This window comes from Astatotilapia calliptera, chromosome 18 (assembly GCF_964374335.1).
Source record: "Astatotilapia calliptera chromosome 18, fAstCal68.1, whole genome shotgun sequence".
NCBI lineage: Eukaryota > Metazoa > Chordata > Actinopteri > Cichliformes > Cichlidae > Astatotilapia > Astatotilapia calliptera.
This window is the reverse complement of record NC_137439.1, coordinates 5,066,221-5,094,202: the sequence shown is the minus strand read 5'-3', so window position 1 is coordinate 5,094,202 and position 27,982 is coordinate 5,066,221. Positions and strand designations below refer to the sequence as shown.

Genomic DNA, 27,982 nt, shown 5'->3' with positions numbered 1-27,982 from the left:
TTTGCTCTGCTGCCTGTGCTGTTCTGGCCATAAATCAAGATCAGAGCTCACTGCCAAACCAGGATCTCCAACATGGACCTGCTCCACTTTCCACTGCTGGGTCCACTCCTTCAGTCCACACCAGTTCACCAATTCTGACACATATTTGCATCAGCGGGCCTGGTCTCAAATCATAGGTGTCCTTCATGGTAAGACATTCTCTTTTCTTTGTTGTTTCAAACTGTTGACTGTGAATTTCAGCTAATGAAAACTGGATCGTGGGATTTAAATTTGCTGTAACCGCGATGGAACCCAAATGGCTGATTTTGTGCGTTACTAGCTAACTGTTTCAGAAAACAGCAGCATTCTTACAAATAAAAAGATAATCCATAAGATTTCATGCAGAAACGTTAGCTGAAACAACCATCTGCACCCATCTAACCTGATAAATGGACACTAATACAGGAAATACTAAATGAAAATACAGGTTCTCATTTTGTAACATTATGCATGGTATTACATATGAATTTGACTCAGATGTGGGTAGATTTAGGTAGCGCCAGAAGGATTGTGAAAGATTGTTTAAAAAAAGATAAAACCATGTCGGCTACTAGATGTGAAACAGGACTTGTAATGTTGCTGACCCCATCATCCACCCCCACCTCCACAGGATCTTTGTTTCTGAGACAGGAGTGTCGTTATACACATGGCGACACTCATAAAGATAGAAGTTATTTACCTGTTTAGAATTATCACCGTGGATTTAGAAGAACCAGGCATTTCTCTAGGGATGGATGAGAAAACACATTTCTGTTTTTACGTGGACACATAATTTTGCATATTTACACACATGCTCACAAACACACACACCATAACATCCATCCATCCATCTTCATCCGCTTTATCCGGGGTCGGGTCGCGGGGGCAGCAGCCTAAGCAGAGAAGCCCAGACCTCCCTCTCCCCAGCCAGCTCCTCCAGCTTATCCGGGGGAACACCAAGGCGTTCCCAGGCCAGCCGAGAGATATAATCTCTCCAGCGTGTCCTGGGTCTACACCTCACCCAGGAGGCGCCCAGGGGGCATCCTTGTCAGATGCCCGAACCTTACTCTGAGCCCCTCCCGGATGGGTCATAACATACCATAGTTTATTTATATAGCATTATGGCTGACCAAAGTGTTGTACAACACAGATAAAGTTATTTATATAGAAACTCATTCAACTTTTCATGCACACTTATTTTTGCAGACCATTAACAGGGAGCTGCAGTTGTTGTCTGTTTGTGTGTGTTACCTGGGTTTTATCCATGCTGCGTGTTTACAATGCCACATTATGAGGGTGTGTCTTCCTCCCAGAGACAAAAATGTAATCCATGCTACGTAAATTATTAAAGGTGAGGACATGATTTCAGGTTGGCATGTGTGTAGGCAACTAATGGTTAAGTCTACAGCAAGTGTGGTATGAAGGTAAGTCACGGAAGTCATGAATACAGTAGTGTGTGTGTGTGTGTGTGTGTGTGTGTGTGTGTGTGTGTGTGTGTGTGTGTGTGTGTGTGTGTGTGTGTGTGTGTGTGTGTGTGTGTGCGTGCATCAGTCACTAATTGGGCTGAATTTCATGGAGCAACAAAAGATCAGACTCGAAAATTCCAGCTCTGGTTTGTACAGGCTCTGCTTTGTTGTCCTTTCGCCTCTGTTTGCTGTGTTAACAGTTATGTGTCTCCCTCCCTCTCTCTGTCTCTCACTCTCTCTCTCTCTTTAGGTCTTTCTCTCAGTGTCTCTCTCACCCTTCTCCCCCCTTTTTTGTGCGGCTCATGAAAGGCTTTTTACTCCAAATGAAGCACGGTCAACCCAACTGCTTGGAGCCAAGCAACCGCCAGAGGCCAAATCCTGCGAGGGGCTTCACCTTCTCACATGTCTCTCTTCTCGCTTCACATTGAAACACACACACACACATTTTAGGAGACAGCTGCAATGAAGCCTAGATCTTCAGTGAAGAGGACCTTCATCAGTGTCTCCATCTATGGGAAAAGTACCGGTGCTGAGCTTGGACTTGAGCTTTTGGTTGGATTTTGCGTTTGATCTTAGAGTTGGATAAAGTTTGAGCACAGGATGATGCTAGAGATGCAAAACCCCGAGGATAGTGGTGGTGGTGTTGGAGGTTCTAGCTTTGTGGACATGCTGGGCACTGAAGAGATGGAGTGTAAGATCTGCTACTGCGCCTACAACCTGGGGAGTCGAAGGCCTAAGGTGCTTGAGTGCTGCCACCGTCTCTGCTCCAAATGTCTCATTAAGATCCTGGATTTGGGTGAGTCGCCTCCCAATGCCTTGGTGTGTCCGTTTTGTCGCTATCTCACTAGACTGCCAGGAGATGCTGTGAGCAACCTGCCAGATGACTGCAACCTGGTGGCAACGCTGGCCCTCCAAAACAGGAATCAGAGAAACCGGCAGTTCCACCAGGAGGCAACTACGGAGCTGCTCCTAAGCCCCATGCGCCTGAGCTCACTGATGAGCAGCAATTCACCTGTGATATCTACTTCCTCCTCCACATCTTCCTCTACCCCTTACTCCACCATCCGCAGCTCCCCTAATTTTGTGGTCATTACTATCATGGAGCCTCCGCCCGCATCCATATCCACCCAAGACATCCATCCCTACCAGCAGATACATGGCTCTCACCTGTCAAACCAGGACTACCACTCATCCAGTCAGGACTCTATGGCATCCATCGCAGAGAGGTGGACAGTGTGGAACTGTGCAGCCCTCCTGTGCCAGACTTCAGCCCGGGCATTGGTATGGGTCCTGGGGCTCTTGTACTTTAGCTCCCTGCCTATGGGGGTTTACCTGCTCATAATGCAGAGGACAACACTTGGGGTGCTTCTGGTGAGCCTGGTTCCTGCCAGCCTCATCGTGATCATGGTCTATGGGTTCTGCCAGTGTATCTGCCATGAGTTCTGGGACTGCTTACCATCATAATGCAACCAAATGAACAGGCAATGCTTTGCTTTGAACATGCTTGACAATAGATCTCCAGAATTGACTAATGGGGATGTTACTGTGTAGCTAACCATGTGAACTGTTATTTGAATGGCATAAAGGTGGAGCTCATACATCTTAATTTGTGCAGTTTTTAGGCTGATAATTTACTTACCTAATAAAGCTCAAAATGTCAGATAGCTTCGACTAAAACACTACTTCTGAAGTCACTGTTTAATGTAATGCATTATGATGTTATAGTTCAAAATCTAAAGGAATGTACAGACTGTTCTCATCTCCACATTGGTGTGGCTGATTTACATACATGGTGTCCTCTTTAACCTATTCCCTGATACATCAGGTTAGCTATTAACCAACAAGCTTTCTTCCGAGTGCCACGAGTGGCAAACATAAGGTTTGAACCACAGGTGGGTGCAGCTCCTGTGGTCACAGCCAGAGCTGTGCACCTGAGATGATCATATCAGAGCTATCCTGTCATCGTGCAGAGTGAAGATTAAAAATAAAACTGACAGAGTATTTAGATCAGGCTGAACTTTTGGCTGATTGGGATTACTTTCACATGACTAACATCATCATTTGAAAATTTGGCCATGTTTAGGCACGAGCATCTGCCAGTGTAGCAGTACATATCTGAAAGAACATGAGAAAAACACAATAGGTACCTTTAATAGAGATATAATATGCAACCTGCAGATCAGCAGCAGAGCTCTTAAACGTTGTCTCTGAGATCTTAGATTTGATCTTAAACACACTCATTGCTTGTGTCAGAGGGACAAATCATTTTGTTCCGATTAAAGCCCTGCCAGCTAAAATGATTAATTCCCTCAAATAGAATAAAAGGAGGCATAATAATAATAATGTTTGCTGATAACTAACATTGGAGGGAAAAGCAGGATCTAGCTGATATAATTTGTCAAACATTAAGCTAGTGGGGTTTTTTTTAAAGACGTGGGATCTCTGCTGTTAACGTCTATTCACAGAGTACTGTATTATTAGTCTGAGCCACCAGAGGGTGCTGTGACCATCCACCCCAACATCCACCTTCACTGCTGAGGTTTTGCTGGATGTCCTGTCCTTGCAAAAGTCTTTATTTCCAGTGTCTTTATTCAGGCTGTTAATCCTTGCAAAAAGATGTCAGCTAATGGAGTGACTGATAACTGACAGAACATCTCTGTCAATTAAAACAGTTAGAATCTGCTTCAGACCAGCTCAGATTGTTGTTTAAGATTTTGGTGCAAATGTAACAGCAGTGTTTACACTGTAAGTTTGAAAGTCAAATTAACAGTCATGTTTTCATGCTTACTTGCTATTGTCTGGAGCGGAGACGTCTGGAGAGATAACTGACTGAGAGAGCAAAGTCAAACACAAGCTGATAAATGAGTATGAGATGAATAACATTGTACTGCTATCATTTGTGGCTTATTAAAATAGTCTTTAACCTCTGATGGCATTTTTTGTTTTACCTTAATATAATAATACAAATACAAACCTTTTAAAAGGTGCCAAATTGACTACCAAATTACTCATTATTTTATCTTGTACTGGGTTAGACTAGTTTTTGTCTTCAGATCTACCTTGGCATAAACTGAGCAAGATGTTGGAACTTCTTCTCACAGATTTTAGTCCATATTGACATGATGGCATCATGCCGTTGCCGCATGATGAGAATCTCCAGGTTCTTGTATCAACAGTTCTCCCTGAACCGTTGATAAGGCATCCATGTTATTATGTTCCATCCATCCATTTTCTTCTACTTATCCAGTTGTTTACACCAAATTCTGACCTTCTCATCTGAATGTTGCAGTATTGTCAATCAGACGTTGTCTTGACCACATGTTAAAGTTTAAATCTGTTGAGCTGAACGATTGGTTAATTAGATATTTGCATAAGCAGTTGAACAGGTGGATTTGGCACCAGGTGGTATTCCTGTCACAACTCCAAAGGGTGCCTGCAGCTGGAATTGAACCAGCAACCTTCCACATATCAAGTGAGTGTGTTAACTTCTACAAAATCATAAATTTTAATTATGCGTTTTAATTCATGTGATTAGTGGAGAAGCATAAACAGCATATTGTGACGTATATATATGCATAAAAACAGGGGCTTTATTACATCGCTCTACAGCGTCACCATTGGTTAGAAAGCGAGCTTTAAATACCACTTTATTTGATTATTCTGCTCTGAATTGCTTTTTAGAAACTTTTATTCTTTATTTTCTGTCAGTTTTATTCCTCTTTATTTTGAAACACCCAGAACTTTTTCATGTAAAATCAGTACAAACTAAAATGTGATCAATATGGAATATTGTAATGGATAAATACAGAATTAAATTATAAAAAAAGCACTGAAGCTAAGCCTTGCTGTGGCTCAGTAGAAGAAGAAGGAAGAGGGTCAATCCCACCAGAGCCCTTCTGTGTGGAGTTTTGTTTTTACTTTCGGGGGTTCTGGTGAATTCTGGAAAAGAGACTCTTAATCAGTTTCACTTCCTGGTTTAATATCGTTCAAAAGGACACACCAACCAGAGATTCTCAATGTGTGAAAATCATTATTTCTGTAAAAGGTTGCTGTTGATTTAAAATACTTTGCTTGTACAAACTGTTTTTATAGCTTATTTTGCTATGATCCTGGTTTATACTGCATTGATGTGTCATTAGCCTTTTCGTGTTTGAGCTGCTGAATATAAGATGAGAACAGAAAATATCCCTCTCTAAAAAAAATTATTAGGATAGAATAAAGAGCTTCAGTTTATAGATGAATACATTTTCCACCAATGGTTTCAAATCCGAGCTTTCATTTCTGTTGCACTATTATTTATTCATTCATTTGTTTAAGACACTGAGGAGCTGTTCCCAGCACAATTTGTACCCATTCTGCTTCTACAGCACACGTCTTGCTGATGATAAACAGCCAAGGCCTAATGTGTGTGTTTTCCAGGGGATGTGAATGTGAGCAACTGCTTCCCTACAGGGAGCGTAACATCATTTCAGATTCCTTTTTAGTGATGCAACGAACATTCCCACATGTTGGCGCGAGGGACATTCACAGACCATGTGAGCCAAACAAAACAAAACAAAACAAAACAAAAAAACCCTTTTCGTTTATAACAGTGATCAGAGCTGCTGGAAACACAAACAAGACAAAACACGATCTTTAAAACAACTGTTTTTAGTTCACGGGCAGGCATGAATTATGTATTATTGCCAAGCTTTTGTTTTACTTTCTGTCTGTGTGTGTTTTGACTGAGCTGGTTTCCTTTAATTTAACTATTAAAATATCAACTAACAGGGCTGGATTAGTGCTGAACTACACAGAGAGGCCCCAGACAAAAATATTCTCTGTTAATTAATAGGTAATTTGATTAGCTGCATGTCAGTTTAAAGTTCAAAACTCTGATGCTAAATACTATGTACTGTAATGTTTATAGGCCCTTTAAAAAATACAAGTTTAGGGAAAAATTATTACATAAAAAGTCCACATTAATCATAAGATACAACTTTATTAACACTAAATTTAAAAACCACCTTTCCTTAAACATCGGCTACATAATTACCCCTCACTGTCTCTGGCCTGTATTTGTACAGCCACCATCCATTCCAACCACCTCCCTGATTAGCCCATAACATTTTCTCACAACAGGAAAACACTGCAAAATAGCAACGCAAATGGTAAGAGGTCGTCTTTAAATTTACCTGATAAATTCATAGTACACATTGCACATTAAATTCGTGTTTATTTAACAGTTAGTTACTACATGAAGCACAGTAAACTCTGAAGAAAGTGCTAATATTTTTTCAGAGAAGGAAAAGACACTTGTACCTAGTGGAGGCCGGGGTTGGTGAAAGGGATTTGGTAAAAAATGCAACTCACTCCGACCTTAATCAAGATTTTGAACTTTTTGTTTATACCCTAAACGTAGAATCATTAGTATCAACCTTTACTCCACTTTTATTACCTGTGCAATCGACTACATGTTGCATTCAGTTACTGTGTGCAAGTTACATGTGCTGTAATTATGTTTAACTTCTGCCCAGTGAGGCTACCAATATGTATCACCGGGGCATCACTGTTTACAGTCTAGCAAAAATAGAAATACAGAGATGTAAACTGAACATAAGAGCAATTTGATTTAATAAACTTCTTCATGTTAACAAGTATTTAATAAAACATCTTTTATAAAGTAATACGGGTTCAGTCTCGTTCACAGTACAAAAAATCTATATAAACAAATAAATGTATTTTAATGAAGCAAACAGTCATTGATATGATGTAGTAATTAGATGTCAATTAATATTTAAAAAATTGGCAAATTAAATAAGATTAGCACCAATAACCCCCTGGCTGTCAACATGTGTGAGACTGCAGGCAAAAATAAAAATGCAATTAATGTGCAGTACACTGTTAATAAACTAGAAGAAGGCACATCTATAGATATGTTACTTACACACTGAACTACTGTAATTAATTATTATCAAGCTTCTCTATAAGCTCTCTGAAAATCCTTCAAGTGAGAGAAATGCTTCTAATGTTATAGAGTAGGGTTTCTGGAGGACTGGGGTTTTTTATTCATGTGGTTCCGTAGTGGAGTGGTGTACATGTTTGACAAACAAGTGTAAGATACCTGGTTTGATTCCATGAGGAAATGCAAGGTGAACTGAACCAGGAGTCCTGACAAGACCCCCCTTTGGTGTTCTGGGTATTTGGTAGCCACCATGGCCCAATCAATCATGCAGTGCAATTGGCCATGGTGACCACTTTTGAATATGGTGCAGCTGAAAGTAGCTTTTTTTGTCACTTATGATCTCTCCATGCTCCTCTTTTCTGGATTTCCTTTCCATCAGTCCCCCTACTTGATCACCACAGATAGCTGCCCTTCCCCAAGCCTGGCTTGAAGTCTCTTTTTTGTTAAACAAGAGTTCTTCCTTCATTTGGTTGCCAAAAGCTGCTTGTATGCTTGTTTATATTATTAAAACCGAAATAAGTGATGCCTTCAAAGGGTGGTTAGCACCTGCACCTTGTGTTCAAATCCAGCCTTTCCTGCCTCTCCTGTATGTTCTATGTATGTTCTCCTGCATGTTCTCCCTGTGTCTTTGTGGGTTCTCTCTGGGTATTCTGGCTTATACCCAAAGTAGTGGATATGGTTAAGTTAGTAAGTGGTAGATAAAAGAAAAAAAAAACTTCCACAAATAAGACCATATAGATTTTTCACCTTACACTGTTATAGGATATCAAAAAGAAAGACATATAATTAAGTGTAAATCTAGTTTATAAACATCAATAATTAAAATGTAATAATAATGATAGAGCTTAAAAACTGAAAACAATGATGATGACACTAATCATGAAGACTTGCTGACAGTGTTAACCTTGTAATCTACTGATAAGATAGTTTTTAGCTCATTCTGTGTATTTTCTTCACATTCCCATAGGAAGTGAGTGGAGCTGTTTTCAGCCAATCAGATCAGCGGATAATGCTCCGACAACAAACAAAAGATCGAGGCTAGCCGAGCTCATCATACTTTGTCGATCCGTCTAGGCTAACGTTAGTAGTTACTTTGCCCCCAGCACCGACTAGCTCCCTGTTTTTTTTTTTTTTTTTTACTTCTTTGCTCAGATCCCGTGGGGCAGTCTCATCCTCTTGTTTCTATTTGTGTTTTAGTCAGACCTAATGTCAACCTGAGTCATTTTCAGCGATCGCTTCGCCTTTGCTGGCCAAGCTAAACGCGTTAGCCAGGTTAGCTGCTCGGCTAACCAGCTCTGGCTGCCTCTGCAACAACCAGCGAAGCCAATTAGCTTAGCCTCCTAGCTTGCTAGCTTTGCTAACTCCCCTTTAAAACTTGACACTGACGGACACAAGTGGCTCTGGCTTGTTGCTGACAAGCCAGTTTACTAAAACTCGTGTCGTAGCCATGTCTGGACAGTCATCCGGCGGTGGGTTTCTGATGTCGGTAGTTGTCCACGGAGACTCGGCTCTGAACGAGCAGGAAAAGGAGCTCAATCAACGGCTCCGACGGCTCTATCCGGCCGTTAACGAAAACGAGACTCCACTTCCCCGATCCTGGAGCCCGAAGGACAAGTTCAGCTACATCGGACTGTCTCAGAACAACCTCCGTGTACACTATAAAGGTATGACAGAAACCCTTAATCGGGAATTTTTGTACTTGTGTTACCAAATGCTAACGACATGTTAGCTTAGCTTGACGGTTAGCGGATCAAAGCCAACTGCCGTTGAGGCTAAAAACAAAGTCTGCTAAGCTAGCAGCTTCACCAACAACAAGACAGAGGACATCTTGCAACCCGACCAGCTGGCGAGGTGTAGCCACAGCCAAAATTGACCTACTAGCTTGTTAGCTTTCCTGCTACCTTGTGAGACAGCTCGTCAGCTCCATTTATAGTCACCGGGAAGCTTTCACGACAGACAACCTGGCCAACTCTCTTGTGAAATATATATTTTTAAAAAAACATCCTTAGCCAAATTACATCTGATGGTTTGGGTGCCAAAATTACAACGTTCAGTGTTATCCAAAATGAACCAGAGCTTGACAACCCTCTGTTAGGCTAATGTAACATTATTTTATTTATTATTAATTGTCAGGAAATGCTGTGTCAAATATCGTGATTATCCCGGTCAGAGGCTCTGCTAGGCTTCCAGTGAAGTGGCTAGTGTTGATACGATATGCAGAGATAGTTGGACTAGTTTCTATCTAGAGGGCTTTTTCTCTTTCTTTTCTTTTTCTTTTTTCTGGTGCAGGCCTACAAGAAAAGGCTAGTGTGTTGTTGTTGTTTTGTTTTGTTTTTTTAAAAAGGTGCAACTGCTTCCTGGGTGTGTACTGCTATTCTGTGTCTGTCTGGCCCTCTGCACACACGCTTCCTTGTTGCAACTAGAATGTTCTGCCTTTGTGCAACAAATCCACCTGAATTTCTTACAGCAGCTGCAACTTTAACATTCAAACACTGTAAAACTTTTACATGTACTGACCTCCAGGGAGCAATTCTCCACTTACTGAACAGTTTATTCTAACAGCAGTGTTAAGCTCTAAAATTCAGGCCTTCTGTGATTAACCATGTTTTAACAGAATGCCATAGTTGTAAATGGAAACCCTTTGAGTTTAGTTAGATGGGTTTTGGTTCCAATTCCAAATATAAATTCTCATATAAAACCCTCTGAAAAGATTGTTCTGTGAGTTCTACTGAAACTAAATTTCAGCTGTGTCCCAAGGCCTACCAGAAATGTAAAATACATTGTAATGTAAAATAGCAAATACTTTACAAACTGACATGTCAGTTATGTAAAAAAATTTTTTTAATTAAACATATTCACATTTCACATGGTTAAATGCTAATATTTAGTGGTATAGTTGGCTAGAAAATGAATAATTCTTTGGTGGGTTAAGATTTCGTTTTGGAAGATTACATTTATCTGACATTTTATGGACAAAAGCATTAATTCTATATTTGAGAAAATAATGTTTCATATGTTAATACAGTAATAACAGAAAAATGTCATCAGAGCAAGAGAGAATAGCATTGGTGTTACTCAGTGATATAATTCACATTTGTACACCTCACACCCAAAGACTGTTTTAAACAGCTTTACTGTGCAGAAGTTTGTATAACAGACAATACTTAAAAGAACAGTAGAAAATCTACACAAGAAAAGTTATTATTCTGTAGACACTGTGTTACCAATTAACCGCTCTGTAATAATGTCTGTAATTAATGATAATGATAATATTAATACAGGTTATTTGTAATCTCACTTAATAATTAACATGGTCTTTGTTTTTAGTCAGTACTGATTAATTTATTGATCGGTTCATTTACCCGACTCTAATGGTTTAGCTATTTTGGTTACAGATGAATACGTTCAAGACTTGTGTTTGCCAAAAATGGAAACCACTGTTAATTCTGGGTTCAGAAGTGTTCTTGTAAGCTGATCATCTTTAAACTTTATATAATTATAAAGATTAAATGATTGAGTTGACTAATAAATTAATGTTTCATGTAAAATTTTAATGATCGTGTTTTCCTGTTGCTCTTTCAATCTGGGAGCCATATTGCCAGTAGAAAATTTGTAAAATGGAGGTGAGGTGTTTACTTCACTTGATCTACATCTAGTATATATTTCCTTATATTTGAATGTGGTTCTGGGGTATTTGAAAGAAAATAATTAACTGTGATAAGTAACCAAGTGTCTTTATTAAGACATACAAAAGCATTTAAAGAAATCTTTAAATTATGACAAATTGTACTGTAAACTCAGGGCCTGTATTATGGTCTAGACATACATTTACAAATGTATGTTGTTTTTACATGAAGGCAGTCAGGTCAAATGATGCTGCTGTTTATTGTTTATATCCTACATATAAAGAACCAGCCATTAAGTAAATGTATTGGATATTGTCAGATATTCTGTTGGCAGCATACTGAGAATTTCCCTCTCTAATGATATTTAGAACCTTATTAATAAAACCAGTTTATTTGACTATCTATTGTAATAACTAAACAGTTACTGAGTAACATACAGCAGTGTAAACATGTGATTTATAACCATCATGGTGCTGTTAATAGCTCTACACTGTGGCTTCATGTTAACCTTAAAGACTGAGATTATGAGCCGCTCAGATTTAAGACGTTTGGAGTGACAATCTTCTCACCAACGACACATCTTTTGCTCAGGTGTGTTTATAAAAATGTCACCTGGTATATCAGCATAATATTTCTGTATTGTTCAGCCATAGTGATACAAACCTATATATGTTTTATAGTATGTTCATCCACATATTCGTAATGGCAGACCATTGAATGTGGAAAGTATGTAACCATGGAAAGTAAATTATGCAGTACTTACAAGTAAAATATGCACCTCGACAAATAGTGGGACATCCAGTATTTTCCTTGAGGCTGGTTTTATTTATAGATCCAAACTTGGGTTGTAAAATTTTTATAGTGTAGTGTCTCTGCAGAGTCCTTAGCTCTCGTCTGGTCCAATCTCAAAGTAACTCTGACATTATTTTCTCAGTGTGTGTGTGTGTATGTGTGTATATATATATATATATATATATATATATATATATATATATATATATATATATATATATATATAAAATTGTTGTTTTTTTTTTTTTTTCCATTGGTGGGTAAATCTGCTAGTGAGGTGAGTTTTGTGCTTCTCAAACGTTTTGATCCGACTTAATGATTGCTAGCCTTTGCGATTTAATCCCTTACACAGCTTCTCATGGCAAAAAACCCTACATACATCGTAAACTGGGCTTTAAATTAAAGTGGTATTTGGTCCTTAGCCAGAGTAACTGCAGAGAAGCCTCTGCGTCTTGGCACTCAGCACATGTATCTCATGAACTATAGTCATTTGTACTAACTGCGCACTTCTGTGTTTTACCGCAACCTAAAGGTCATGGAAAAACACCCAAAGATGCTGCATCAGTGCGGGCCACCCACCCTATCCCAGCTGCCTGCGGGGTCTACTACTTTGAGGTGAAGATCATCAGTAAAGGCAGAGATGGGTAAGAGCAGCCCTAAACATTCCAGACATACACATTACTTTCAGCAGTGTTAATAGTTTGGGCTCATAGATGACAGTGAGTGGTTCATAAGCTGGTTAGGTAAACTGTCGAAAAAATTTGAAACTAGCAACCTGCAACACTGCAAAAAAAAGAATGCAAAAAAATATTTGTGGTTATTTTTGTTTGAAACTAGACAAAAGCAATAAGCAGAGGGACCATGAAGAGACAAACTTGTTCTTAGGTGTGCTGGCCCACTCAGTGTATCAAATAATAACCAATAAAATTACCTCCAATTTGATCAAACTTCTTTTAGAGTAAAACATTTAATAGATAGCCTGGATATAAAACTGATTAAGAGCTTGCAATGTCTTCCAAAAAAAAAGTGCAATTTTGCCCCATTCAGCAAAGCTACTCTCATTACAGCAATGCACAAGCAGCTCATTGTCAGATGCTGCTCCTCACTCTTCTCTGAACAGAGCAAACGAAGAGAGAGTCATGTCTGCAGCAGGAAAGAAAGATGCTGTGTTCACGAGGAAGTAGTGGCAACTGTTCATCTACAAGTAGGATGCAGTCCATGGTGACAAATATTGTTGTCATATAGACTGTATAAAAGATGGGCACAGCGCTGCGGTCCTAGAAAATGAAACCAGTCAAAGTGCCTTAAAGCTGCTTTCTTTTTAATGGCCACCAGGGGGCAACCCTTGTGGTCACAAAGGGACATTTTCTAAGTTGGTGTCGGCAAAAATGTGAAAACAAAGTATTCATACCAGGCGTTCACAAACCAGTGTGGGACCCACAGTTGGTACATCCAACCTTTATTCCGTTTGCCTGGTGTTGGATGGTTAAAGTTGCAGAACAGCTCAAAGGAATCGGTAAATGTAGCAATAAGTTCGAGACTAGGTGACCAAGGTGAGAGGGTAAATAGTTGAACACTGGGGGGAAAAAAAACCCCAAACAGTCATAGGAGTGAAATTGGCTCTACCAGCTGTGCATGCTGGTGTGTTCATGTATCAGTATGTAAATGGCAAACTGCACGTTTGAGTAATAATCCAGGACTGCTCAATGTCACCACCTTGACGTGCTTATTTAAGGATGTTGGCATTAAACTTGTAGTGCCCTTGTGCTGTGCACTAATGCTCATGCAGCAATGCTAAGGCATGTGAGGTTGAGAAAATGAAAGAACAGCTTTTTCTGTTTTGTGGTTGTTTTTTGGTTTTCCCTCAGTCATGCCTGTGACACTCATTTATCATGACTGATGAACTTCTCATTGGGAATGATAAACCTTTTGTTGTTGTTTTTTTACAAAGTGAATAGTTGCTGAAAGCATAAAGTCCAAATAAGTGACAAGTCTAATCTGGGTTTACATGAGCCATAATCCTGCAGCGTTTTGCCTTGTGGAGTGTAATTGTTGTTTGGTCCTATGAGAGTGGGAGGTTGAGATAAAGCAGTTCAGTTTCTCTTCTCTAGAAAGTCCTGATTTTTTTTTTTTTTTCCTCTTACATTGTTTTGTGTTCAATCAGAAATGATTTAAATTATGTCCTCCAGTTAAATTCATTTTTATTCTCCTTTTATTCTCCTTTGGGTCATGCCTAAAATTCTTAAAGGGTCTAAATGGCCATGTTTGGGAGCGTCTTTGTAAAACTTCCTAAATAATTTCATAAAAAATATTTAGGAAATTATTTTCTAACTGTTCAAGACTCCAGCCTGTAAACTGTAATGAATTCTTTGGATATCCATTATCTTAAAAGTCACACATCATCATGTTTAGGTACCACATGTCCTTTACATCAAAAAGGATTTTAGAAATTCGTACGAGAAGACTGCAAAATAATGAACATGATTAAAATCTTCAAAGTGCCTCAGGTTCATTCGTAAGACATCAGGCATTCCCTGGTTGTTTGTAACCAGTTGGTCATGCTTGACCCCAGATAAGTAAAAAAGTGTTCACATTTAACTGAATTTCTATAATGGTGTTTGGAACACACAAGGATAAATATGTGTTTCAGAAGTTCAAATGTTTAAAACATTTTCAGAAGTGGTTTTTAGAACATAGTTGGACTAGCAGCTTTGCTTTACATCTCAATTACTCTGTCACTCCAGCACTACAATCAGAGAGAAATGCATGCATCTCTACTAACTTGTGATTATTCTGCTGTTTTCATTATTTCAAGTAATAATTTTTGAATTCAAATATAAGAAATAGGATTTGGTAAATGATTGCTTTAAATGTGCCAGAAAAATACATCTAAATCTGTTTTCTTGGCTCAGAATGAGCCAATGGAGGGGGGGGGTGTTCATACCACAAAGGTAGATCTTTTTGGGGGAAACAAAATTATAATATGTTCAATTAAGTTAACAAAATGTGTATATTAAAAAAAACAACTTCATTACATTGTGTGTGTTGAATATTCCTTTGTTTATAGCCTTTTTTGAGGATGCCAAATTTGTAGGGGTTTGCAATTTTTGCATAGATCAGCCATGCAATGAAAAAACTTGATATATAAATCAGTGGCAGCTTCATTCTCTTCATTACTAAATGAAATGTTCTATGTTTTTTTTTTTTCTTTCTTTTTTTTTTTTTTAACTTCAGATCTGGTGACTACATTTACAATCCCATGACATTGAATTGTAATAATTTCTGTTACTCATCAATAACCACATTAATGTTAGCTTTTGCCCTCATTGAACAATGTTATGGTAGCCCTTGTCATCAACTTAAATTATTAAAAAATAAATGACATTAACCTAATTAGACAGACACCATTTTGAAGAGATTACGTATGTGAGAAATTGGTGTTTACCGTGTTGAATGTAGCTTGACATGAGCCATGTCTGTCTGTGGTATGATTGACTTCAGCTTACATGTGTAAAATGGCTTCTTCAGTCTCTTTCTGCATAAACGCACAGCTTAACTCTCGCCTGTCTGTCCTACAGGTACATGGGTATCGGCCTCTCAGCTCAGGGTGTAAACATGAACAGACTCCCTGGTAAGTTGACATATTTTGTGCATTTGTTGCTGCTGTCTTTTGGTGTCTTTATCTGTTATATTCTACACTAGATATGTCTGGGATTTCTGTGGGTGTCATCTTGTCTGAACATAACTACTAGAGATTAGATTTGGATAAACTGGTTGGAGCCGTGACTGAGTCTGTTCATTGTGGTTGTTAGTTTGAGAAAAAAAAGAAAAAAGAAAAACAAGTAATATAAAAAACACAATTCAGATCCTTACGTAGGCTTACTGGGAAATCTTCTATAAGGTCAACAAGGCTTTAACGTAGAGCTGGGCGATAGAACGATAACGATATGTATCGCGATATAACTTTGACTCGATAGAGAAATTAAGCTATCGCGATAGACCTCGCCACTCTTGTCCTCAAAAAAAAAAAAAAAAAAAAAAAGGTCAGCCAATCCAAATTAAGTAGCGCAGAGCCGAACCAATCACAGCCGCAGCATCACGTCGCGTGACTTGTTACGTACAGCACAAGTGCCAAGCCGCACGTGTGTTTGTTTGGGAAGCAGCCAAGCAGCCAGCGGGTAATGGAGCCAGCGCGTAATGGAGGAAATGAGTGTGCCGACTAGAAAAATCAACCGAGCGTGACCGAAGAGAAAACAGATGATGGTTCCAATGCCGGAGAGATTGTCGAACGGAAGAGCCATAGAAGTTCCGTAGTGTGAAGGTATTTCGGCTATTTCAAGTCTGACAAAAAACAGAGTAGCGTGCACTGTAAATTGTGCCGAAAGCAAGTCTGGAAATACAATAAACTGGTGCATGCGTCACACTGTGCGCCACGTTATTGTTTCGGTGAAATGAATTTCTACAATACTGTTAATTCTACTCTCTGCAGTGTTTAAATGCTTACATATACACACAGTTACTGTCCGTCCACACATACGACTCTGTTCTGCTTCTATGCCCCAGCTTTGTTTACTTTTTCCCACCGAGGCTTCTAGACTTGTGATTGGCCAACATTTCTGCACGGTTAGGAATCTAGCGCCACCTGCTGCTTTGGCATGTTCATAGCAGCGTTTTCCTTCATTTCTGCCTTTGTGTGGACGGGATTATTTTTTAAAACGAAAACGGAAAATCTCCGTTTTCAAAGATACCCGTGTACGTGTGGACGTAGCCTCAGTCTCTGACTGGAAGCGCTAATTCGTCATTCGGCTTTTGTCAGACTAAAGTAACTGTTAAAACTGTTTGAAAAGCTCAGCTATACAACAAGGAGAGATTGAGAATTTCCTTTTAGTTCTCAGTTTATTTGATATTGACAAAAGTTAGTCAGTTTTGTCTGTTCTTCTGTAAAACAAACTAAGATTTATTTTTAGAATTAATATTTTGTTTCTAAGTGGAATTGACAATTTAGTCTGTTTTGTTTGTTCTATTTTGAAACTTAAACGCTTTAGTGGCTGCCTTTTGTGTAGTTTGCAATATTTGCCTTTATTTATCTGAAAAAGTCTCATGTTCCTTAACTCATTCACTGCCAGCCATTGGCAGTGAATGAGTTAAACCCATTGACTCATTCACTGCCATTGACGGCTATAGACGTCAATGGCAGTGAATGAGTTAAGTACATCTACCCTGTTGAACTTATTATGGGAAATAAATATTTAAATAAAAACAAGCTGCTGATTATTTCACATTTTACTTGTGAGCAACGGCACATTTAAATCTTACAAATATAGTTATTTGGCTTATATCGTGATAGATATCGTTATCGCCTGAAATGAAAAAAACATATCGTGATATGAAAAAATCTCATATCGCCCAGCTCTACTTTAACGTTTTAGTCAACCTGTTTTAGGATTATGTTGCTATACAAAGGCTTATAGAAAAATGAAATAAAATTGAAATTGGTTGCAACCAGCATGGAAAAATTGAAGCTAAGTTCATATGTTGAGAATTGATACCTGTCAGGACAAGCCAAAGGGTTTATATCCAGAGATCTCAGTAATGTGTTGTGTAGCTCTTGAGTGAGGAGCAAGGATGAATACTCTACTGAGCTTTTATGTATAGTTCAGGCCAAGGTGTTGTGTCGGCATATCGAAAGTGGCTAAATGAAGATTTCTCGTTAGTTTGCTCATAGTGGCCTAAAGCATCTTAACTTTGATGAAACTGCCAAAAAGGATGTCATAAGAAATAAGTCTGTTAACTAATTATTTAAAAGCTCATAAATTATACAAAAGCAGATATTACCAACATAAACACCAGCCTATGAATAAACACGATCAGTAGCTGAAATTTTTATTTTATATTTGTAATTATTTATTCATATAAATATATTTTTCCTGTGAGGCTGTGGAGGACATGTTGCCCCCCCCCCCCCCCCCCCTCGCTAACCTCACAGTTTTCTGCGAAGCACAGGCCTCTGGTGGGTGGAAAGTTTAAGATTATCACTGTGTAATCAGTATATCCTAAGGTGATGTTTGACCTTTGTCATGCTCCCTTCCAGTATTTTTTTTTTTTCGTTGTCTGTTGATTACACAAGTGTTGTGCTTAAAAGCATTCTCAGTGTATGCACTCAATCATTAACTCGTATCCATGATTGTTGGAACAAGAACTTTTTTTTAAACACTTGTGCAATTAGGTGTAATAAAGTTGTTGTTTTGGATTTTTTTTGAGCTGCTTCAATGTTTTAGTGAAGTCAGAAACCAACACATGAGGTAGTGAATGTTGATGGTACAATAAAATGTCATGAATATCATCATTAATTGGACGCTGCAGACGTCAACCCTACGCTCCCCTGAGGTTATCAGGCCAAACAGGACCCCAGATACCCCACCACCAGTTTGAAAGCTGGACCCACCCAGGAGCTCCAGTCTCTTCACACAAAGATAACAGCAGGCCTAGTGCCAACCGCACAGTCTCAGCTGATGGATAGATGCTAATGAAAACTCAGTAATAGCTAGGTTTCATTTGACGTAGACGTGACGTCGACGTAAAGCGCGAAATTTGACTGGCGGTCGGAAGTGAAAAAGATAAGCGCAAAATCACAGACAGACAGTACGCAAAATGCCTATGTCCTGTTGTGTTTACGGATGCTCCAGTAGGTCGACCAGAGAAACTGATAAACGGTATTTTAGGGTACCAAAAATAGCCCAACGAAGAGGAGAAAAATGGAAAATTCTAACCGAAAAACGTAGGAAAAAATGGATTTTAAATTTACGTTTACAGTCGGGAGGAGCAGAGTCTGCCAATGCCCGTGTCTGCAGCGACCACTTCGTCAGAGGTAATGTTATGTTTGCAAACGAACTTATTAGCATTAGGTTGTCGTTAAATTCTCGTTTACTTAGTGCTTTTAAGTTAGTAGTCTAATATTGACTTGATTGGGACTATAGGCTGCCCAAGTGCTTTGGATGACGAAGAGTCGGAGGACTGGGCTCCGACGGTCAATCTCGGCTACGAACGAAAACCCAGATCGGAATCAGTTCTCAAACGAGAGAAAAGAATGAAGCTTAAGGCAGAACAGCATCGATGTGCAGAGGCGATTTTGGATATGCAACAGACGGCTGAGAGCCCGGATTTGAGCCTAGTGACAGTGGAGAACAGGCTACTAACCCTGCCATACAATTGCAATGAGCTGCAATCACTTCTCCATCCTCCTTTGCAATTACCCAAGTCTTCAGAGGTGTCTCGTTAGACCGCTGAGAATGGTTTACCTTGAAACAAACAACTGTCACTCTAACGAAGTCCTAAGGATGTGGCATGTTTGTTGACGTTAAAGCCGCTACCGCTAACTGTTAGCGTGTTTAAGATAAAGCAATATAAGAACAAACACTCACCCTTGCAAACACCAAACTGTATCCATCACGGAGACGTTTTGTTCCAAGGTTGTGGACCCACCCGCTGACAAAAAAATTGTACGCCTCCAGACTCTTGAAAGCTTTCATTTGCTGCCTAGTGTAGTAAGAAGTCTGGAGGACCAAGTAGTTGGTGATATCCACAGCCTCGATAGTAGGCAAATCCTTTACTTCTGTGGTGTATTCGGACATTTTCAAAGAATACGGATCACGTCCGATATATTTTTTAACTATCTGTTTATATCTCTCCCGAGAAACGGGGTCTAAAGTTGCACAATAGCTGCTCTCCTGACTCTCCACAGTGTCCTCCATGTTTACTTCCGCCCTCCACTCAAAAATCGCGCTGCCTCCGCACGTCATCAGAACCACGTGACCGCAACCCAACTATTGTGAAGAACTGATGCCAGAGTGCTGCTGAGTTGAGTACTGTCCTGCAGTGATGACTGTGGAAACGGCAGGATTAATCCTGCTGCTCGACAGTAACTCACTGGATCCTGCCACATGGTTTCTAATGTTAAAACAGCCCCAAAGTCCTGTGTGCTGCAGCAAAGGCTGCATCCCCTTAAGTCTCCCTGAGAAACAAGTACTGTGCAAACACAGAGTACTCCAGGTTTTAATACACACAGGTATTCTGTTCACATTAAACCTTTGCTCATCAGTAATTTTCTTTCTTCCATTTTATGCTCAATACAAAAAAATATTTATTTTCAGTGAAATAAGGGGCATCACATCAAAAATGGCCTGCAGTCTGCAGAAGGTTAAACAAAACAAAGAATTGAAGGTTAAAAATGCCACACAAAAATCTCCCAATTCTGGGAGTACATCCAGTTTTCTGGAAGAAACTGAATGAGCTATGTCTTTCTGCAGTCAGCATGAAAGCAACAGCAAGCTGTTCCACTGATTGAGAATACCGATTCCCCAGGTTCAGTTCTCATAGTGTCCTTGAGCAAGGCATTGAATCTTGCAGGTTTGTGCTTGCTGGCTCACGGTACAGGGCTGTGGGTGAAGGTGTGGACACATACATCTGCCTTTTTTCTGTTTTAAGTGAGGATATTTCAGCTCTACTGCTCTCAGCACTGTGTGATTCTTGATCCAGGTCATGATATTACACCAGCGTTTACTGAAGCGTTGGAATTATGACGTCACATGTCTATTTTTAGACTTAACATGCGAATTTCTGGCCTAATAAAGTTTGGTGATAGGGAAATGTCTGTAAATACTCACAAATGTTAGAGTTGGGTTTAACTTTCAGCAGATACGAAACAGCTTGGTCCAGCTATTTTGTTGTTTGACAGCTTTTATTTCATGTCTTATTTGAGGAAATCTAATAATTAGATTAAAAAAAAGAGTCAGCACTCAGAGAATCCCACTTGAAATCTGGGAGAACGCTGCCAAAGCAAAGATGAAAATCCTTTTATGACCATATTTTAGGGCATGTATTTAAATCAGACTTTACTGATGATTCTACACGTGTGACCATTAATATTGAAGTGTAATTTAAATAACACTTCGTAAATATGTTCCCAGAGGGATTTTAAGATTGCTGCTGAGTGGCAAGATTACTTCATAAAGGTTTTGACGCTGCCTCTCCGGTTTAATCACACTGCGTTCGAACCATTTTGGCGGCCTGCTCACAGCACTGTTGTCCTCCTCAGTAGCGTAGCTTTTGGTGTGATTTGTCACAAAACAAATTTTGAAAACATTATGTTGTGTTTTTTGATCTCCCGTGTCATCAGTGCCAGTATGCTTCTAGTTCAGTCATATTTACAATACTTATAGGGGCCACATTGTACTTCTGACCCTAGAGCTGAGTAATTTAAACTGACGTATTGCTTTAGGTTTTCTAAAAACAAATAAATAAGTAAATAAATACTGACATGTAGCACATGTAGGAGGAGCTCACTGTTTGTAACGCTGGCCCTTGGTGACAGGTAAAAGCTACAAAATGTGAGGAGGTGTGTGTAAAGTTGTGTATAGGCTTTGCCTATAACTAACCCACAACTGTGTTCAACCATAAGAAGTTTCTCTGTGTGAATAATCAGCTGCAAAGTATATCATTATTTTACAGCACTGTACCTTTTAATGTGGGTTTGTAGGAATATTCATATTGTGAGACTGACCATTATCATTCAGCCCTCCTATGGGCTGTGTGTGTCTGTCCGTGTTTGTCTTTGTGTTTCTGAGTCTGAGATTCAAACAATTGCTGCGTTTTAACACTTTTTCACCTCATGTTCTCACACTTTTCATTTGCATCGCTGCAGGTTGGGACAAGCACTCTTATGGTTACCATGGAGATGACGGCCACTCCTTCTGCTCGTCTGGCACCGGGCAACCTTATGGACCCACGTTTACAACAGGCGATGTGATTGGCTGCTGTGTTAACCTCATCAACAACACCTGCTTCTACACAAAGAATGGCCACAGCCTAGGTACAGAAAATAATACCCAATAATGCTGCCATGCAGTGGTCTGTGTATTAAGTTGCAGAAGGACTGCAGTGTTTCCAATATATTTTTTATCAATGTTTAAACAGAGATGGCATTTCTCTCAATAAGAGAGAGATGAGTAACAGTTTTGTTTTTTTAAATAAATAGTTGGCAATCGCGCTTGTCCACTATATTTTTCCCACTGCTTGCCCACTTGTGTTTTGAAAGTTCAATTGCTGCTAACCAGTTAGCTCCAGCTCTTCCTGTCTTATCTTTCCCCTAATGGCTGGCTCACTGGCCAGGTTTTTGTTGGACTGTAATATTATTCCCCTCCTTCCCCAAAAGGATCTCAGCCTGCAGCACCTTGAACTGCAGCTTTTGAAAGTAGTCTTGCTTCTGTCCTGTCGCGCTACTGTAAGCTGGATGGTTACTCTGACCAGAAGCTGCGGTAGATGGAGGATTGGCTCACTTATGTCCCTTTTATACCCCGCTCACCAAAGCTTTGTAGTTGGAGACTTCCAAAGGAACTTTGATTACATTTGTGTAGTTATTTATTTCTCACAAAGGGATTGGAAAATTTAATATTTTCTGAGGAGAAACTTTGCCATGATGTAAGCTCATTTTACAAACACGGCTGTAATAGTTTCACAGAAGTTGTTACTGAGCCAAACACAAAACAAGAGGCCACTGCAGCAAGTCCAGCTTGTGATATATTGCTTTTTTTTTTTTTTTTTTTTTTTAAAGTTTTGCATGTTTCTATGAATTGTCTTGTTGTTGTTGTTGTTGTTTTAAATAATCATTCTTTGTTAATTAAATGTCTCTGATGTTTTTTGCTCTTTTTTTGTTTTAAATTATTTTTTCCACTTTACTGCACAGCAAAGAAATGTTACAAAGCTCGATAGTAAAAGCAATGTAAACATATATTTATATGTATGTATGTTCTTCATAATATAAGCATCCAGCAAATCTGTCAAAAAGCTTTTAATGTGAAGGCTTTGCAATACTTTGTATAATTTAAAAATTACATCAAATTTGTATTTTTTAGATAATGCTTTAGTGATAATTTCCTTCATGATTAGAAGACCGGGTTCACAGTTAAATCTGTTGGGGAGACGGTCTTTCTCGCTTATGTGACATTTATGAACTGCAGCAAGATGACCGTAACCAGATTACCTCAGCACATGTAAACACACGAACTGTGGCCTCACGCTGTGTGCAGAAATGGAAAGTACTCTTGTTCTTCATGCTGACTGTTTCTCTCTTCCTCTGCAGGTATTGCCTTCACAGACCTACCAGTAAGTACTGAGATTTTCTTCACTCTTTGTTGTAAAGTAATCTTTTCCATAATTAGCACAGCTGTAGGAGATGATGCTATTTATGGAAATTAAATGTGTCATTTCCTGCAGAATGTCCACTGCAGTCAAAATGTTTAATCATGCAAAATGGATTAGAGGCTGGAAAACTCGGGAGCTCCGAACACACCGTCAGCTTTTCTCAAACACTGTCAAACTGGAAGGCCTTTCTTCTTCTGTCACATCTGTAGTGATTGTGGTGTCTGTGTAACCTTTGGCTAAAGTTTCTTTGGCTTTATCCAACCATAAACAGACACTTGAATGTTCTCTATTAAGAATTTATTATGTGTTTAAAGCAAATGAAGTGTACTTTCTGTATTTACGTTATGAAGTTCAGAGGTTCACATTTATTAGGAGGCTTTAACTCAAAGTTGTCAGGTGTTTGACACAGTAAACTGCTTTATATAACACTTTTTGTACTATGGTTTCATTTATTTTTCCACAAATGGATGAACAGAGTTACATTAGTAAAGCATCTAGTGCAGGTTGTAGGCCTTGAAATGTGGGGGAGAAAAGTAGAACGTAGAAAAATTGAAAAACGGCAAAACAAAGCACAGTTTTTAAAAAATTATATAAATTGATATTAGCAGGAATATCTTTACTGTGTATAAAATGCTTCTTATGTGGCACTGATTTCATTATCTAATTATTTTATTGGTTGGACCAATAAAATTAAATGGAAGACTCCTAAATTTAAATCTCAGGGACGTCTCTCAAAGTAGAAAGAAGCTTTTTAAAACAAAGTCAGCAAACTTTATAAGCTGTGTTTTTTGTTTGTTTGTTTTTGTTTTTTTTCCCTCACAGAGTTCACTCCTGGTGACAGTTAATTTGATAATGCTTCAAAGTAGCTGCTTAATAAATGTCTGAAGAAAGTATTTATAAAAATAAAAAAATGTTTCTTTTAAGCTGCTGTAAACTTGCTGTTTGATCCAGATCTTCCATCAGAGTCATGTTGACACATTTTCCACTTTCATTTAGTGGGGAAAACAGCTTGAAAGTTTAAAAACTATTTACAGTGTATGAGCCAAATGCTCATGCTTCTTTTTTGTTTTAAAGGGGGTTTGTTTTTGTTTTTTTTCTACTATTTGCTGTGTATTGTGTCAGACAGAGGAGATAACTGTAATATTGCTATCTCAGGCACACAGCTGTGAGCACAGAAGCCCCAACCTCCTGCTGTTTAAAACTTCCGTTTGTAAGCAGCAGCGAACCACAAATGGTTTGCCCCAAAGGGGGAGGAGCTAAAATGTTTTGTTGCTTTTGTTTTGTTTGTTTTGCCTAAGGAGCTGCACCAAGAACGTCCAACAGTATGGAGCTAGACTTGAGAATAATGGCCTACTTTTTCAAATGGAACCAGAGTTTTGAGTACTCCTTTGTTTCTTAACAAGGCGACACGGTCAGCTCCTATTCTTCGTTATGTGAACGACTCCCACACCCACTGGGTCTTGATTCCAGTGGGATTCATGCATACGTTACCAAAGTTGGGATGTTTAGGGAGACACTTGTTGCTTGGTTGGTAGCAAATGAAAACGGGTGCCGGCTGTTATTGAAGAAGAAAAATAAGAGTCTTAGCTAAAACAATAATCCATTGAGCAGCCAAACAGACTTGGATGTGAGCCAGACATTCATGTTCCTCCAGAGCTGTGCAGTGAAGTGCGTCACCTCGACGCAGCTGACCTTTCTGGTTATTGAACCATGACAAAGACAACTGTGAGAGACACACACAGCTTTGTACTGCTGTTCTTATGTGGGCTGTTATCAGCGGTGTTATTCCCAACTCCTAGCCTAAATCTAACTCTAAAAAAGTTTAGTGTTTTGTAAAGTTTTTGTTGTTTGTCTTTCTTTTTTTTTACATTTTGGTATTTCGGTATTAATTTATTTTAAGGACACTTGCAGCCATCCAAACACAACACGGTGAATGTGCCTTTCCACCAGTCACCACTGCCTCTGATTAAACCAGAGCTCTGGTGATTGGTAGAATAGTAGAACAATACATCCAGATATGCAAATCTTAAGTGTTTTTCATTTAGCTCTGTCTGATTACTGTCTGTCAAATCAGGGATTTATATTTAAAAAAAAAAAAAAAAAAAAAAAAAAAACTTTTTAAAACAGTCTTTGTTGCAAAGTCAGCAAACCTTTCAGTGGCTTTTTATCACAGATTCTGTACTTGCAGTTTTTATGGCTGTGTGATAAGTGAAATTTAACTCTGGTGCTGCTTCAAAATAAGTGCCCAGAGACATTTTAAAATGCCAGCTGAGTGAGACTTGTTTCTGGAAAGGCTTTGGCTGTAGTAATTGAGCTTCATTGCTTTCAGTGCTCCCGTACTTTCTACTTTTTATTCACCAGTACTCATGTATAGTGCTGTTGCTCATTAAATCATAATCAGAAATCATACAACAATTTGGATTATGTCGTGTTGGAGTGTAGAGTCCTCCTTGTTTAACATCAGTAGTTTTCCAAAACTGTGTATTAGGGAGCTGCACTGTTAGCACGTGGGATTGCTGTTTCCTTGGTCTGAAAAACAAATGAGGTTTTTAATGAAGTTACAGGTAACAACAGGAATAAGCTGAAAAATAAAATGAGAACTGCTGTTTAGTTTGGGTAGTATATTGGTAGATGTTGCCATAAGATATGCTCCATAGCATCAAATGAGTATTGAACAGCAGTCAAAGATGATCGGCAGAAAATAAACACAGCAACCTTTCAATGACCGAACCCAGTTATATTATAATTAAATCATATTAATTGTTCCCCTTCACAGTTCAATATGCTTCAAATTGTAAGACAAAGAGTACCCACCAGTATTCCTTTATTATTTATGTCTTCAGTTGAAATTAATTTGCTCTAGGCTGAGTGCAGTACGTGGGACAGAGTCGATAAACAGGACTATGAAGTACTAGTAATGTATTGGAGGACAAACTAAAATTAAAAAAAAAAAATCATAAAATGAAGTGAAATGCACAATAATCAAAAAGATCTTTGCTGGGTTGTTGACTGACAACATTTTTTTAGTTCTGTCTATAAAGCAAAATTAATCAAAAGTCAAGTATTTGGAAGTGTCATCAATTCTGATGAAGTCAGTTCAGCAATCAGCTGATAGTCATATTATGGTCAGTGAGTGCGATAAGGCCCCCCCCCCCCCCTTTTTTTTTTTTTTAAACGACGCTGTGAAAACAGGCTGAGCTCTCTGTTCAGAAGATGCACTGTCAGCATCCTACCACGTATGAGCTTTGTCAGCTACTAAAATCACATTTTAAGGCGTAATTGCAGACAAAAGCTTATTTCCTGAGATTTTCCGTTTTCCTGTTTTTACCCTTCATTGTTTCTTCCTGTTTTGATTAATTGTCCAGATTGCATTCCAGACTCCGTTTCCTCTATCACTCTTACCTCTCTTTATCGCTCCCTGCTGCAGCCTAACTTGTACCCGACCGTGGGCCTTCAGACTCCAGGGGAGGTGGTGGATGCAAACTTCGGGCAGCACCCATTCGTGTTTGACATTGAAGACTACATGAGAGAATGGAGGACAAAAATTCAGGCCCAGATTGACCGCTTCCCCATCGGAGAGCGCGAGGGCGAGTGGCAGTCCATGATCCAGAAGTAAGAGAGTTAGAAGGCTCAAATTATTTGCATGTAGTTTAAGCTAAGTACATTTATTTTATTTTATTTTTTTAACTGTGGAATATTAGACTTGCCATGCTTTGTTCACTTATGATGTCTGCCCAGTGATAAGGTGCCACGAGGATGACTTCTTAGGTTAAGAATAACCTAGAAATTGACTTCAGTCTGCTTCCCTCAGGAAAAAAAAATAGCTGCGAAAATTGTGGAAAACGAACTTTGCAGGAAATGAAAGATTTTGATATGTCCATTTTTAAAAAGCTGTTTTTTATTTTATTTTTTTATTTTGTATTTTTTCAGCCAGATGGTCTCCAAATAGATGTCCCTATTATGATTTCAGAAGTTTAAGTACAAGTAGGAGAAGTGAAAAGTTAATCTGTGGATATGTTTCCTATACCAAAGCTTTATCCATGTGATGTTACCACCACGTGGCTCCTAACGTGTGAGTGAGCCATGCTGAATGTTCCTGACATCTTCCACACATGAGAGCAAAAGGGGACTAACCTGACCTATTTAAGGCTCATGAGGAACAGTGTTATAATGTTCAGTTTCTTTGTTGTACACGATTGTCAAATCTCAAATTTTATCTGCAAATTTAACAATTTTATCAGGATACAGAATAGCAAGTCTTAATCAACAAATTTAATATCTGATACAAGTGATGATTTTATAGCCCACTGAAATAAAGACCATTTTGTTTAGCACAATCTTACTGGTTTGCTTATTAAAATCCATACATGCTTATGAATGTGTGGATTAAAGGACTTTCATGGTTAAGTACATTTATGTACAGATTTGACATCATATTTGGCACTTTAACTCTCACTTCTGCTTAACTGCTTGATGTAATGTGGCAGAGCTAGTTGTAGCAGACATGGAAAACCATACGGAGAGTTATTACCATCATTACTCCACATTTCACAGCTGATTGGATTTTAACTAGACCATAAATGGTTGAAAGTGCTGGTTGTTTCAGTAGTACCAGCGGCATATTGACCAGATGGAGGAAAAGGGAGTACTTGACTTTGTGACCTCAAGGTATTCTTCTGCATAAAACCAGCTGCCTGCTTCTCCTAAGTTAACGCCTTTGCAGGGTCTAAGTACTGGCTAGTTTTATGCACTTAAACACACACTGTTACACACTGTTGTTTCACAGATAAAGTTAATAAATAAATAAATGTTGTAACATAAAACAACTCTTACTTCTGTTTTCCTGTTCAGCTAGCGATGTTGGTGTGGGTGCATGAATTACTTGTTCTAAGTATAAAGTTCCTCTTGGTTCAAATGGGTGTGAAAGTGTGTGTTTT

General features: G+C 38.9%; 2 protein-coding genes and 1 long non-coding RNA gene across 3 annotated transcripts in view; all 3 read left to right on the top strand.

Moving 5' to 3' along the window:
• The first annotated feature begins 41 nt into the window (after positions 1 to 41).
• On the top strand, positions 42 to 4,414 carry rnf182 (ring finger protein 182). Its single transcript, XM_026149352.2, has 2 exons — positions 42 to 188; positions 1,735 to 4,414. The coding sequence occupies exon 2, from the start codon at positions 2,085 to 2,087 to the stop codon at positions 2,946 to 2,948; it is 864 nt and encodes a 287-aa protein (XP_026005137.1). The 5' UTR covers positions 42 to 188; positions 1,735 to 2,084; the 3' UTR covers positions 2,949 to 4,414.
• Positions 4,415 to 8,353: 3,939 nt separating this feature from the next.
• The window catches only part of ranbp9 (RAN binding protein 9), a 31,822-nt gene continuing 12,193 nt past the window's right edge, over positions 8,354 to 27,982 (top strand). The window contains exons 1-6 of the mRNA XM_026149217.2: positions 8,354 to 9,092; positions 12,379 to 12,490; positions 15,425 to 15,477; positions 21,547 to 21,714; positions 22,984 to 23,006; positions 26,473 to 26,657. Of these exons, the coding sequence (XP_026005002.1) occupies positions 8,876 to 9,092; positions 12,379 to 12,490; positions 15,425 to 15,477; positions 21,547 to 21,714; positions 22,984 to 23,006; positions 26,473 to 26,657 (758 nt within the window). The 5' untranslated portion in view covers positions 8,354 to 8,875. The remainder of the gene's footprint in view (positions 9,093 to 12,378; positions 12,491 to 15,424; positions 15,478 to 21,546; positions 21,715 to 22,983; positions 23,007 to 26,472; positions 26,658 to 27,982) is intronic.
• Positions 17,814 to 19,607, top strand: LOC145421830 (uncharacterized). Its single transcript, XR_013903187.1, has 2 exons — positions 17,814 to 18,714; positions 18,824 to 19,607. It is a non-coding gene; the product is annotated as an uncharacterized LOC145421830 (long non-coding RNA).

Bases quoted from the DNA above. Each gene is read 5' to 3' on its own strand.
- rnf182 (XM_026149352.2), top strand. From the start codon at position 2,085: ATGATGCTAGAGATGCAAAACCCCGAGGATAGTGGTGGTGGTGTTGGA.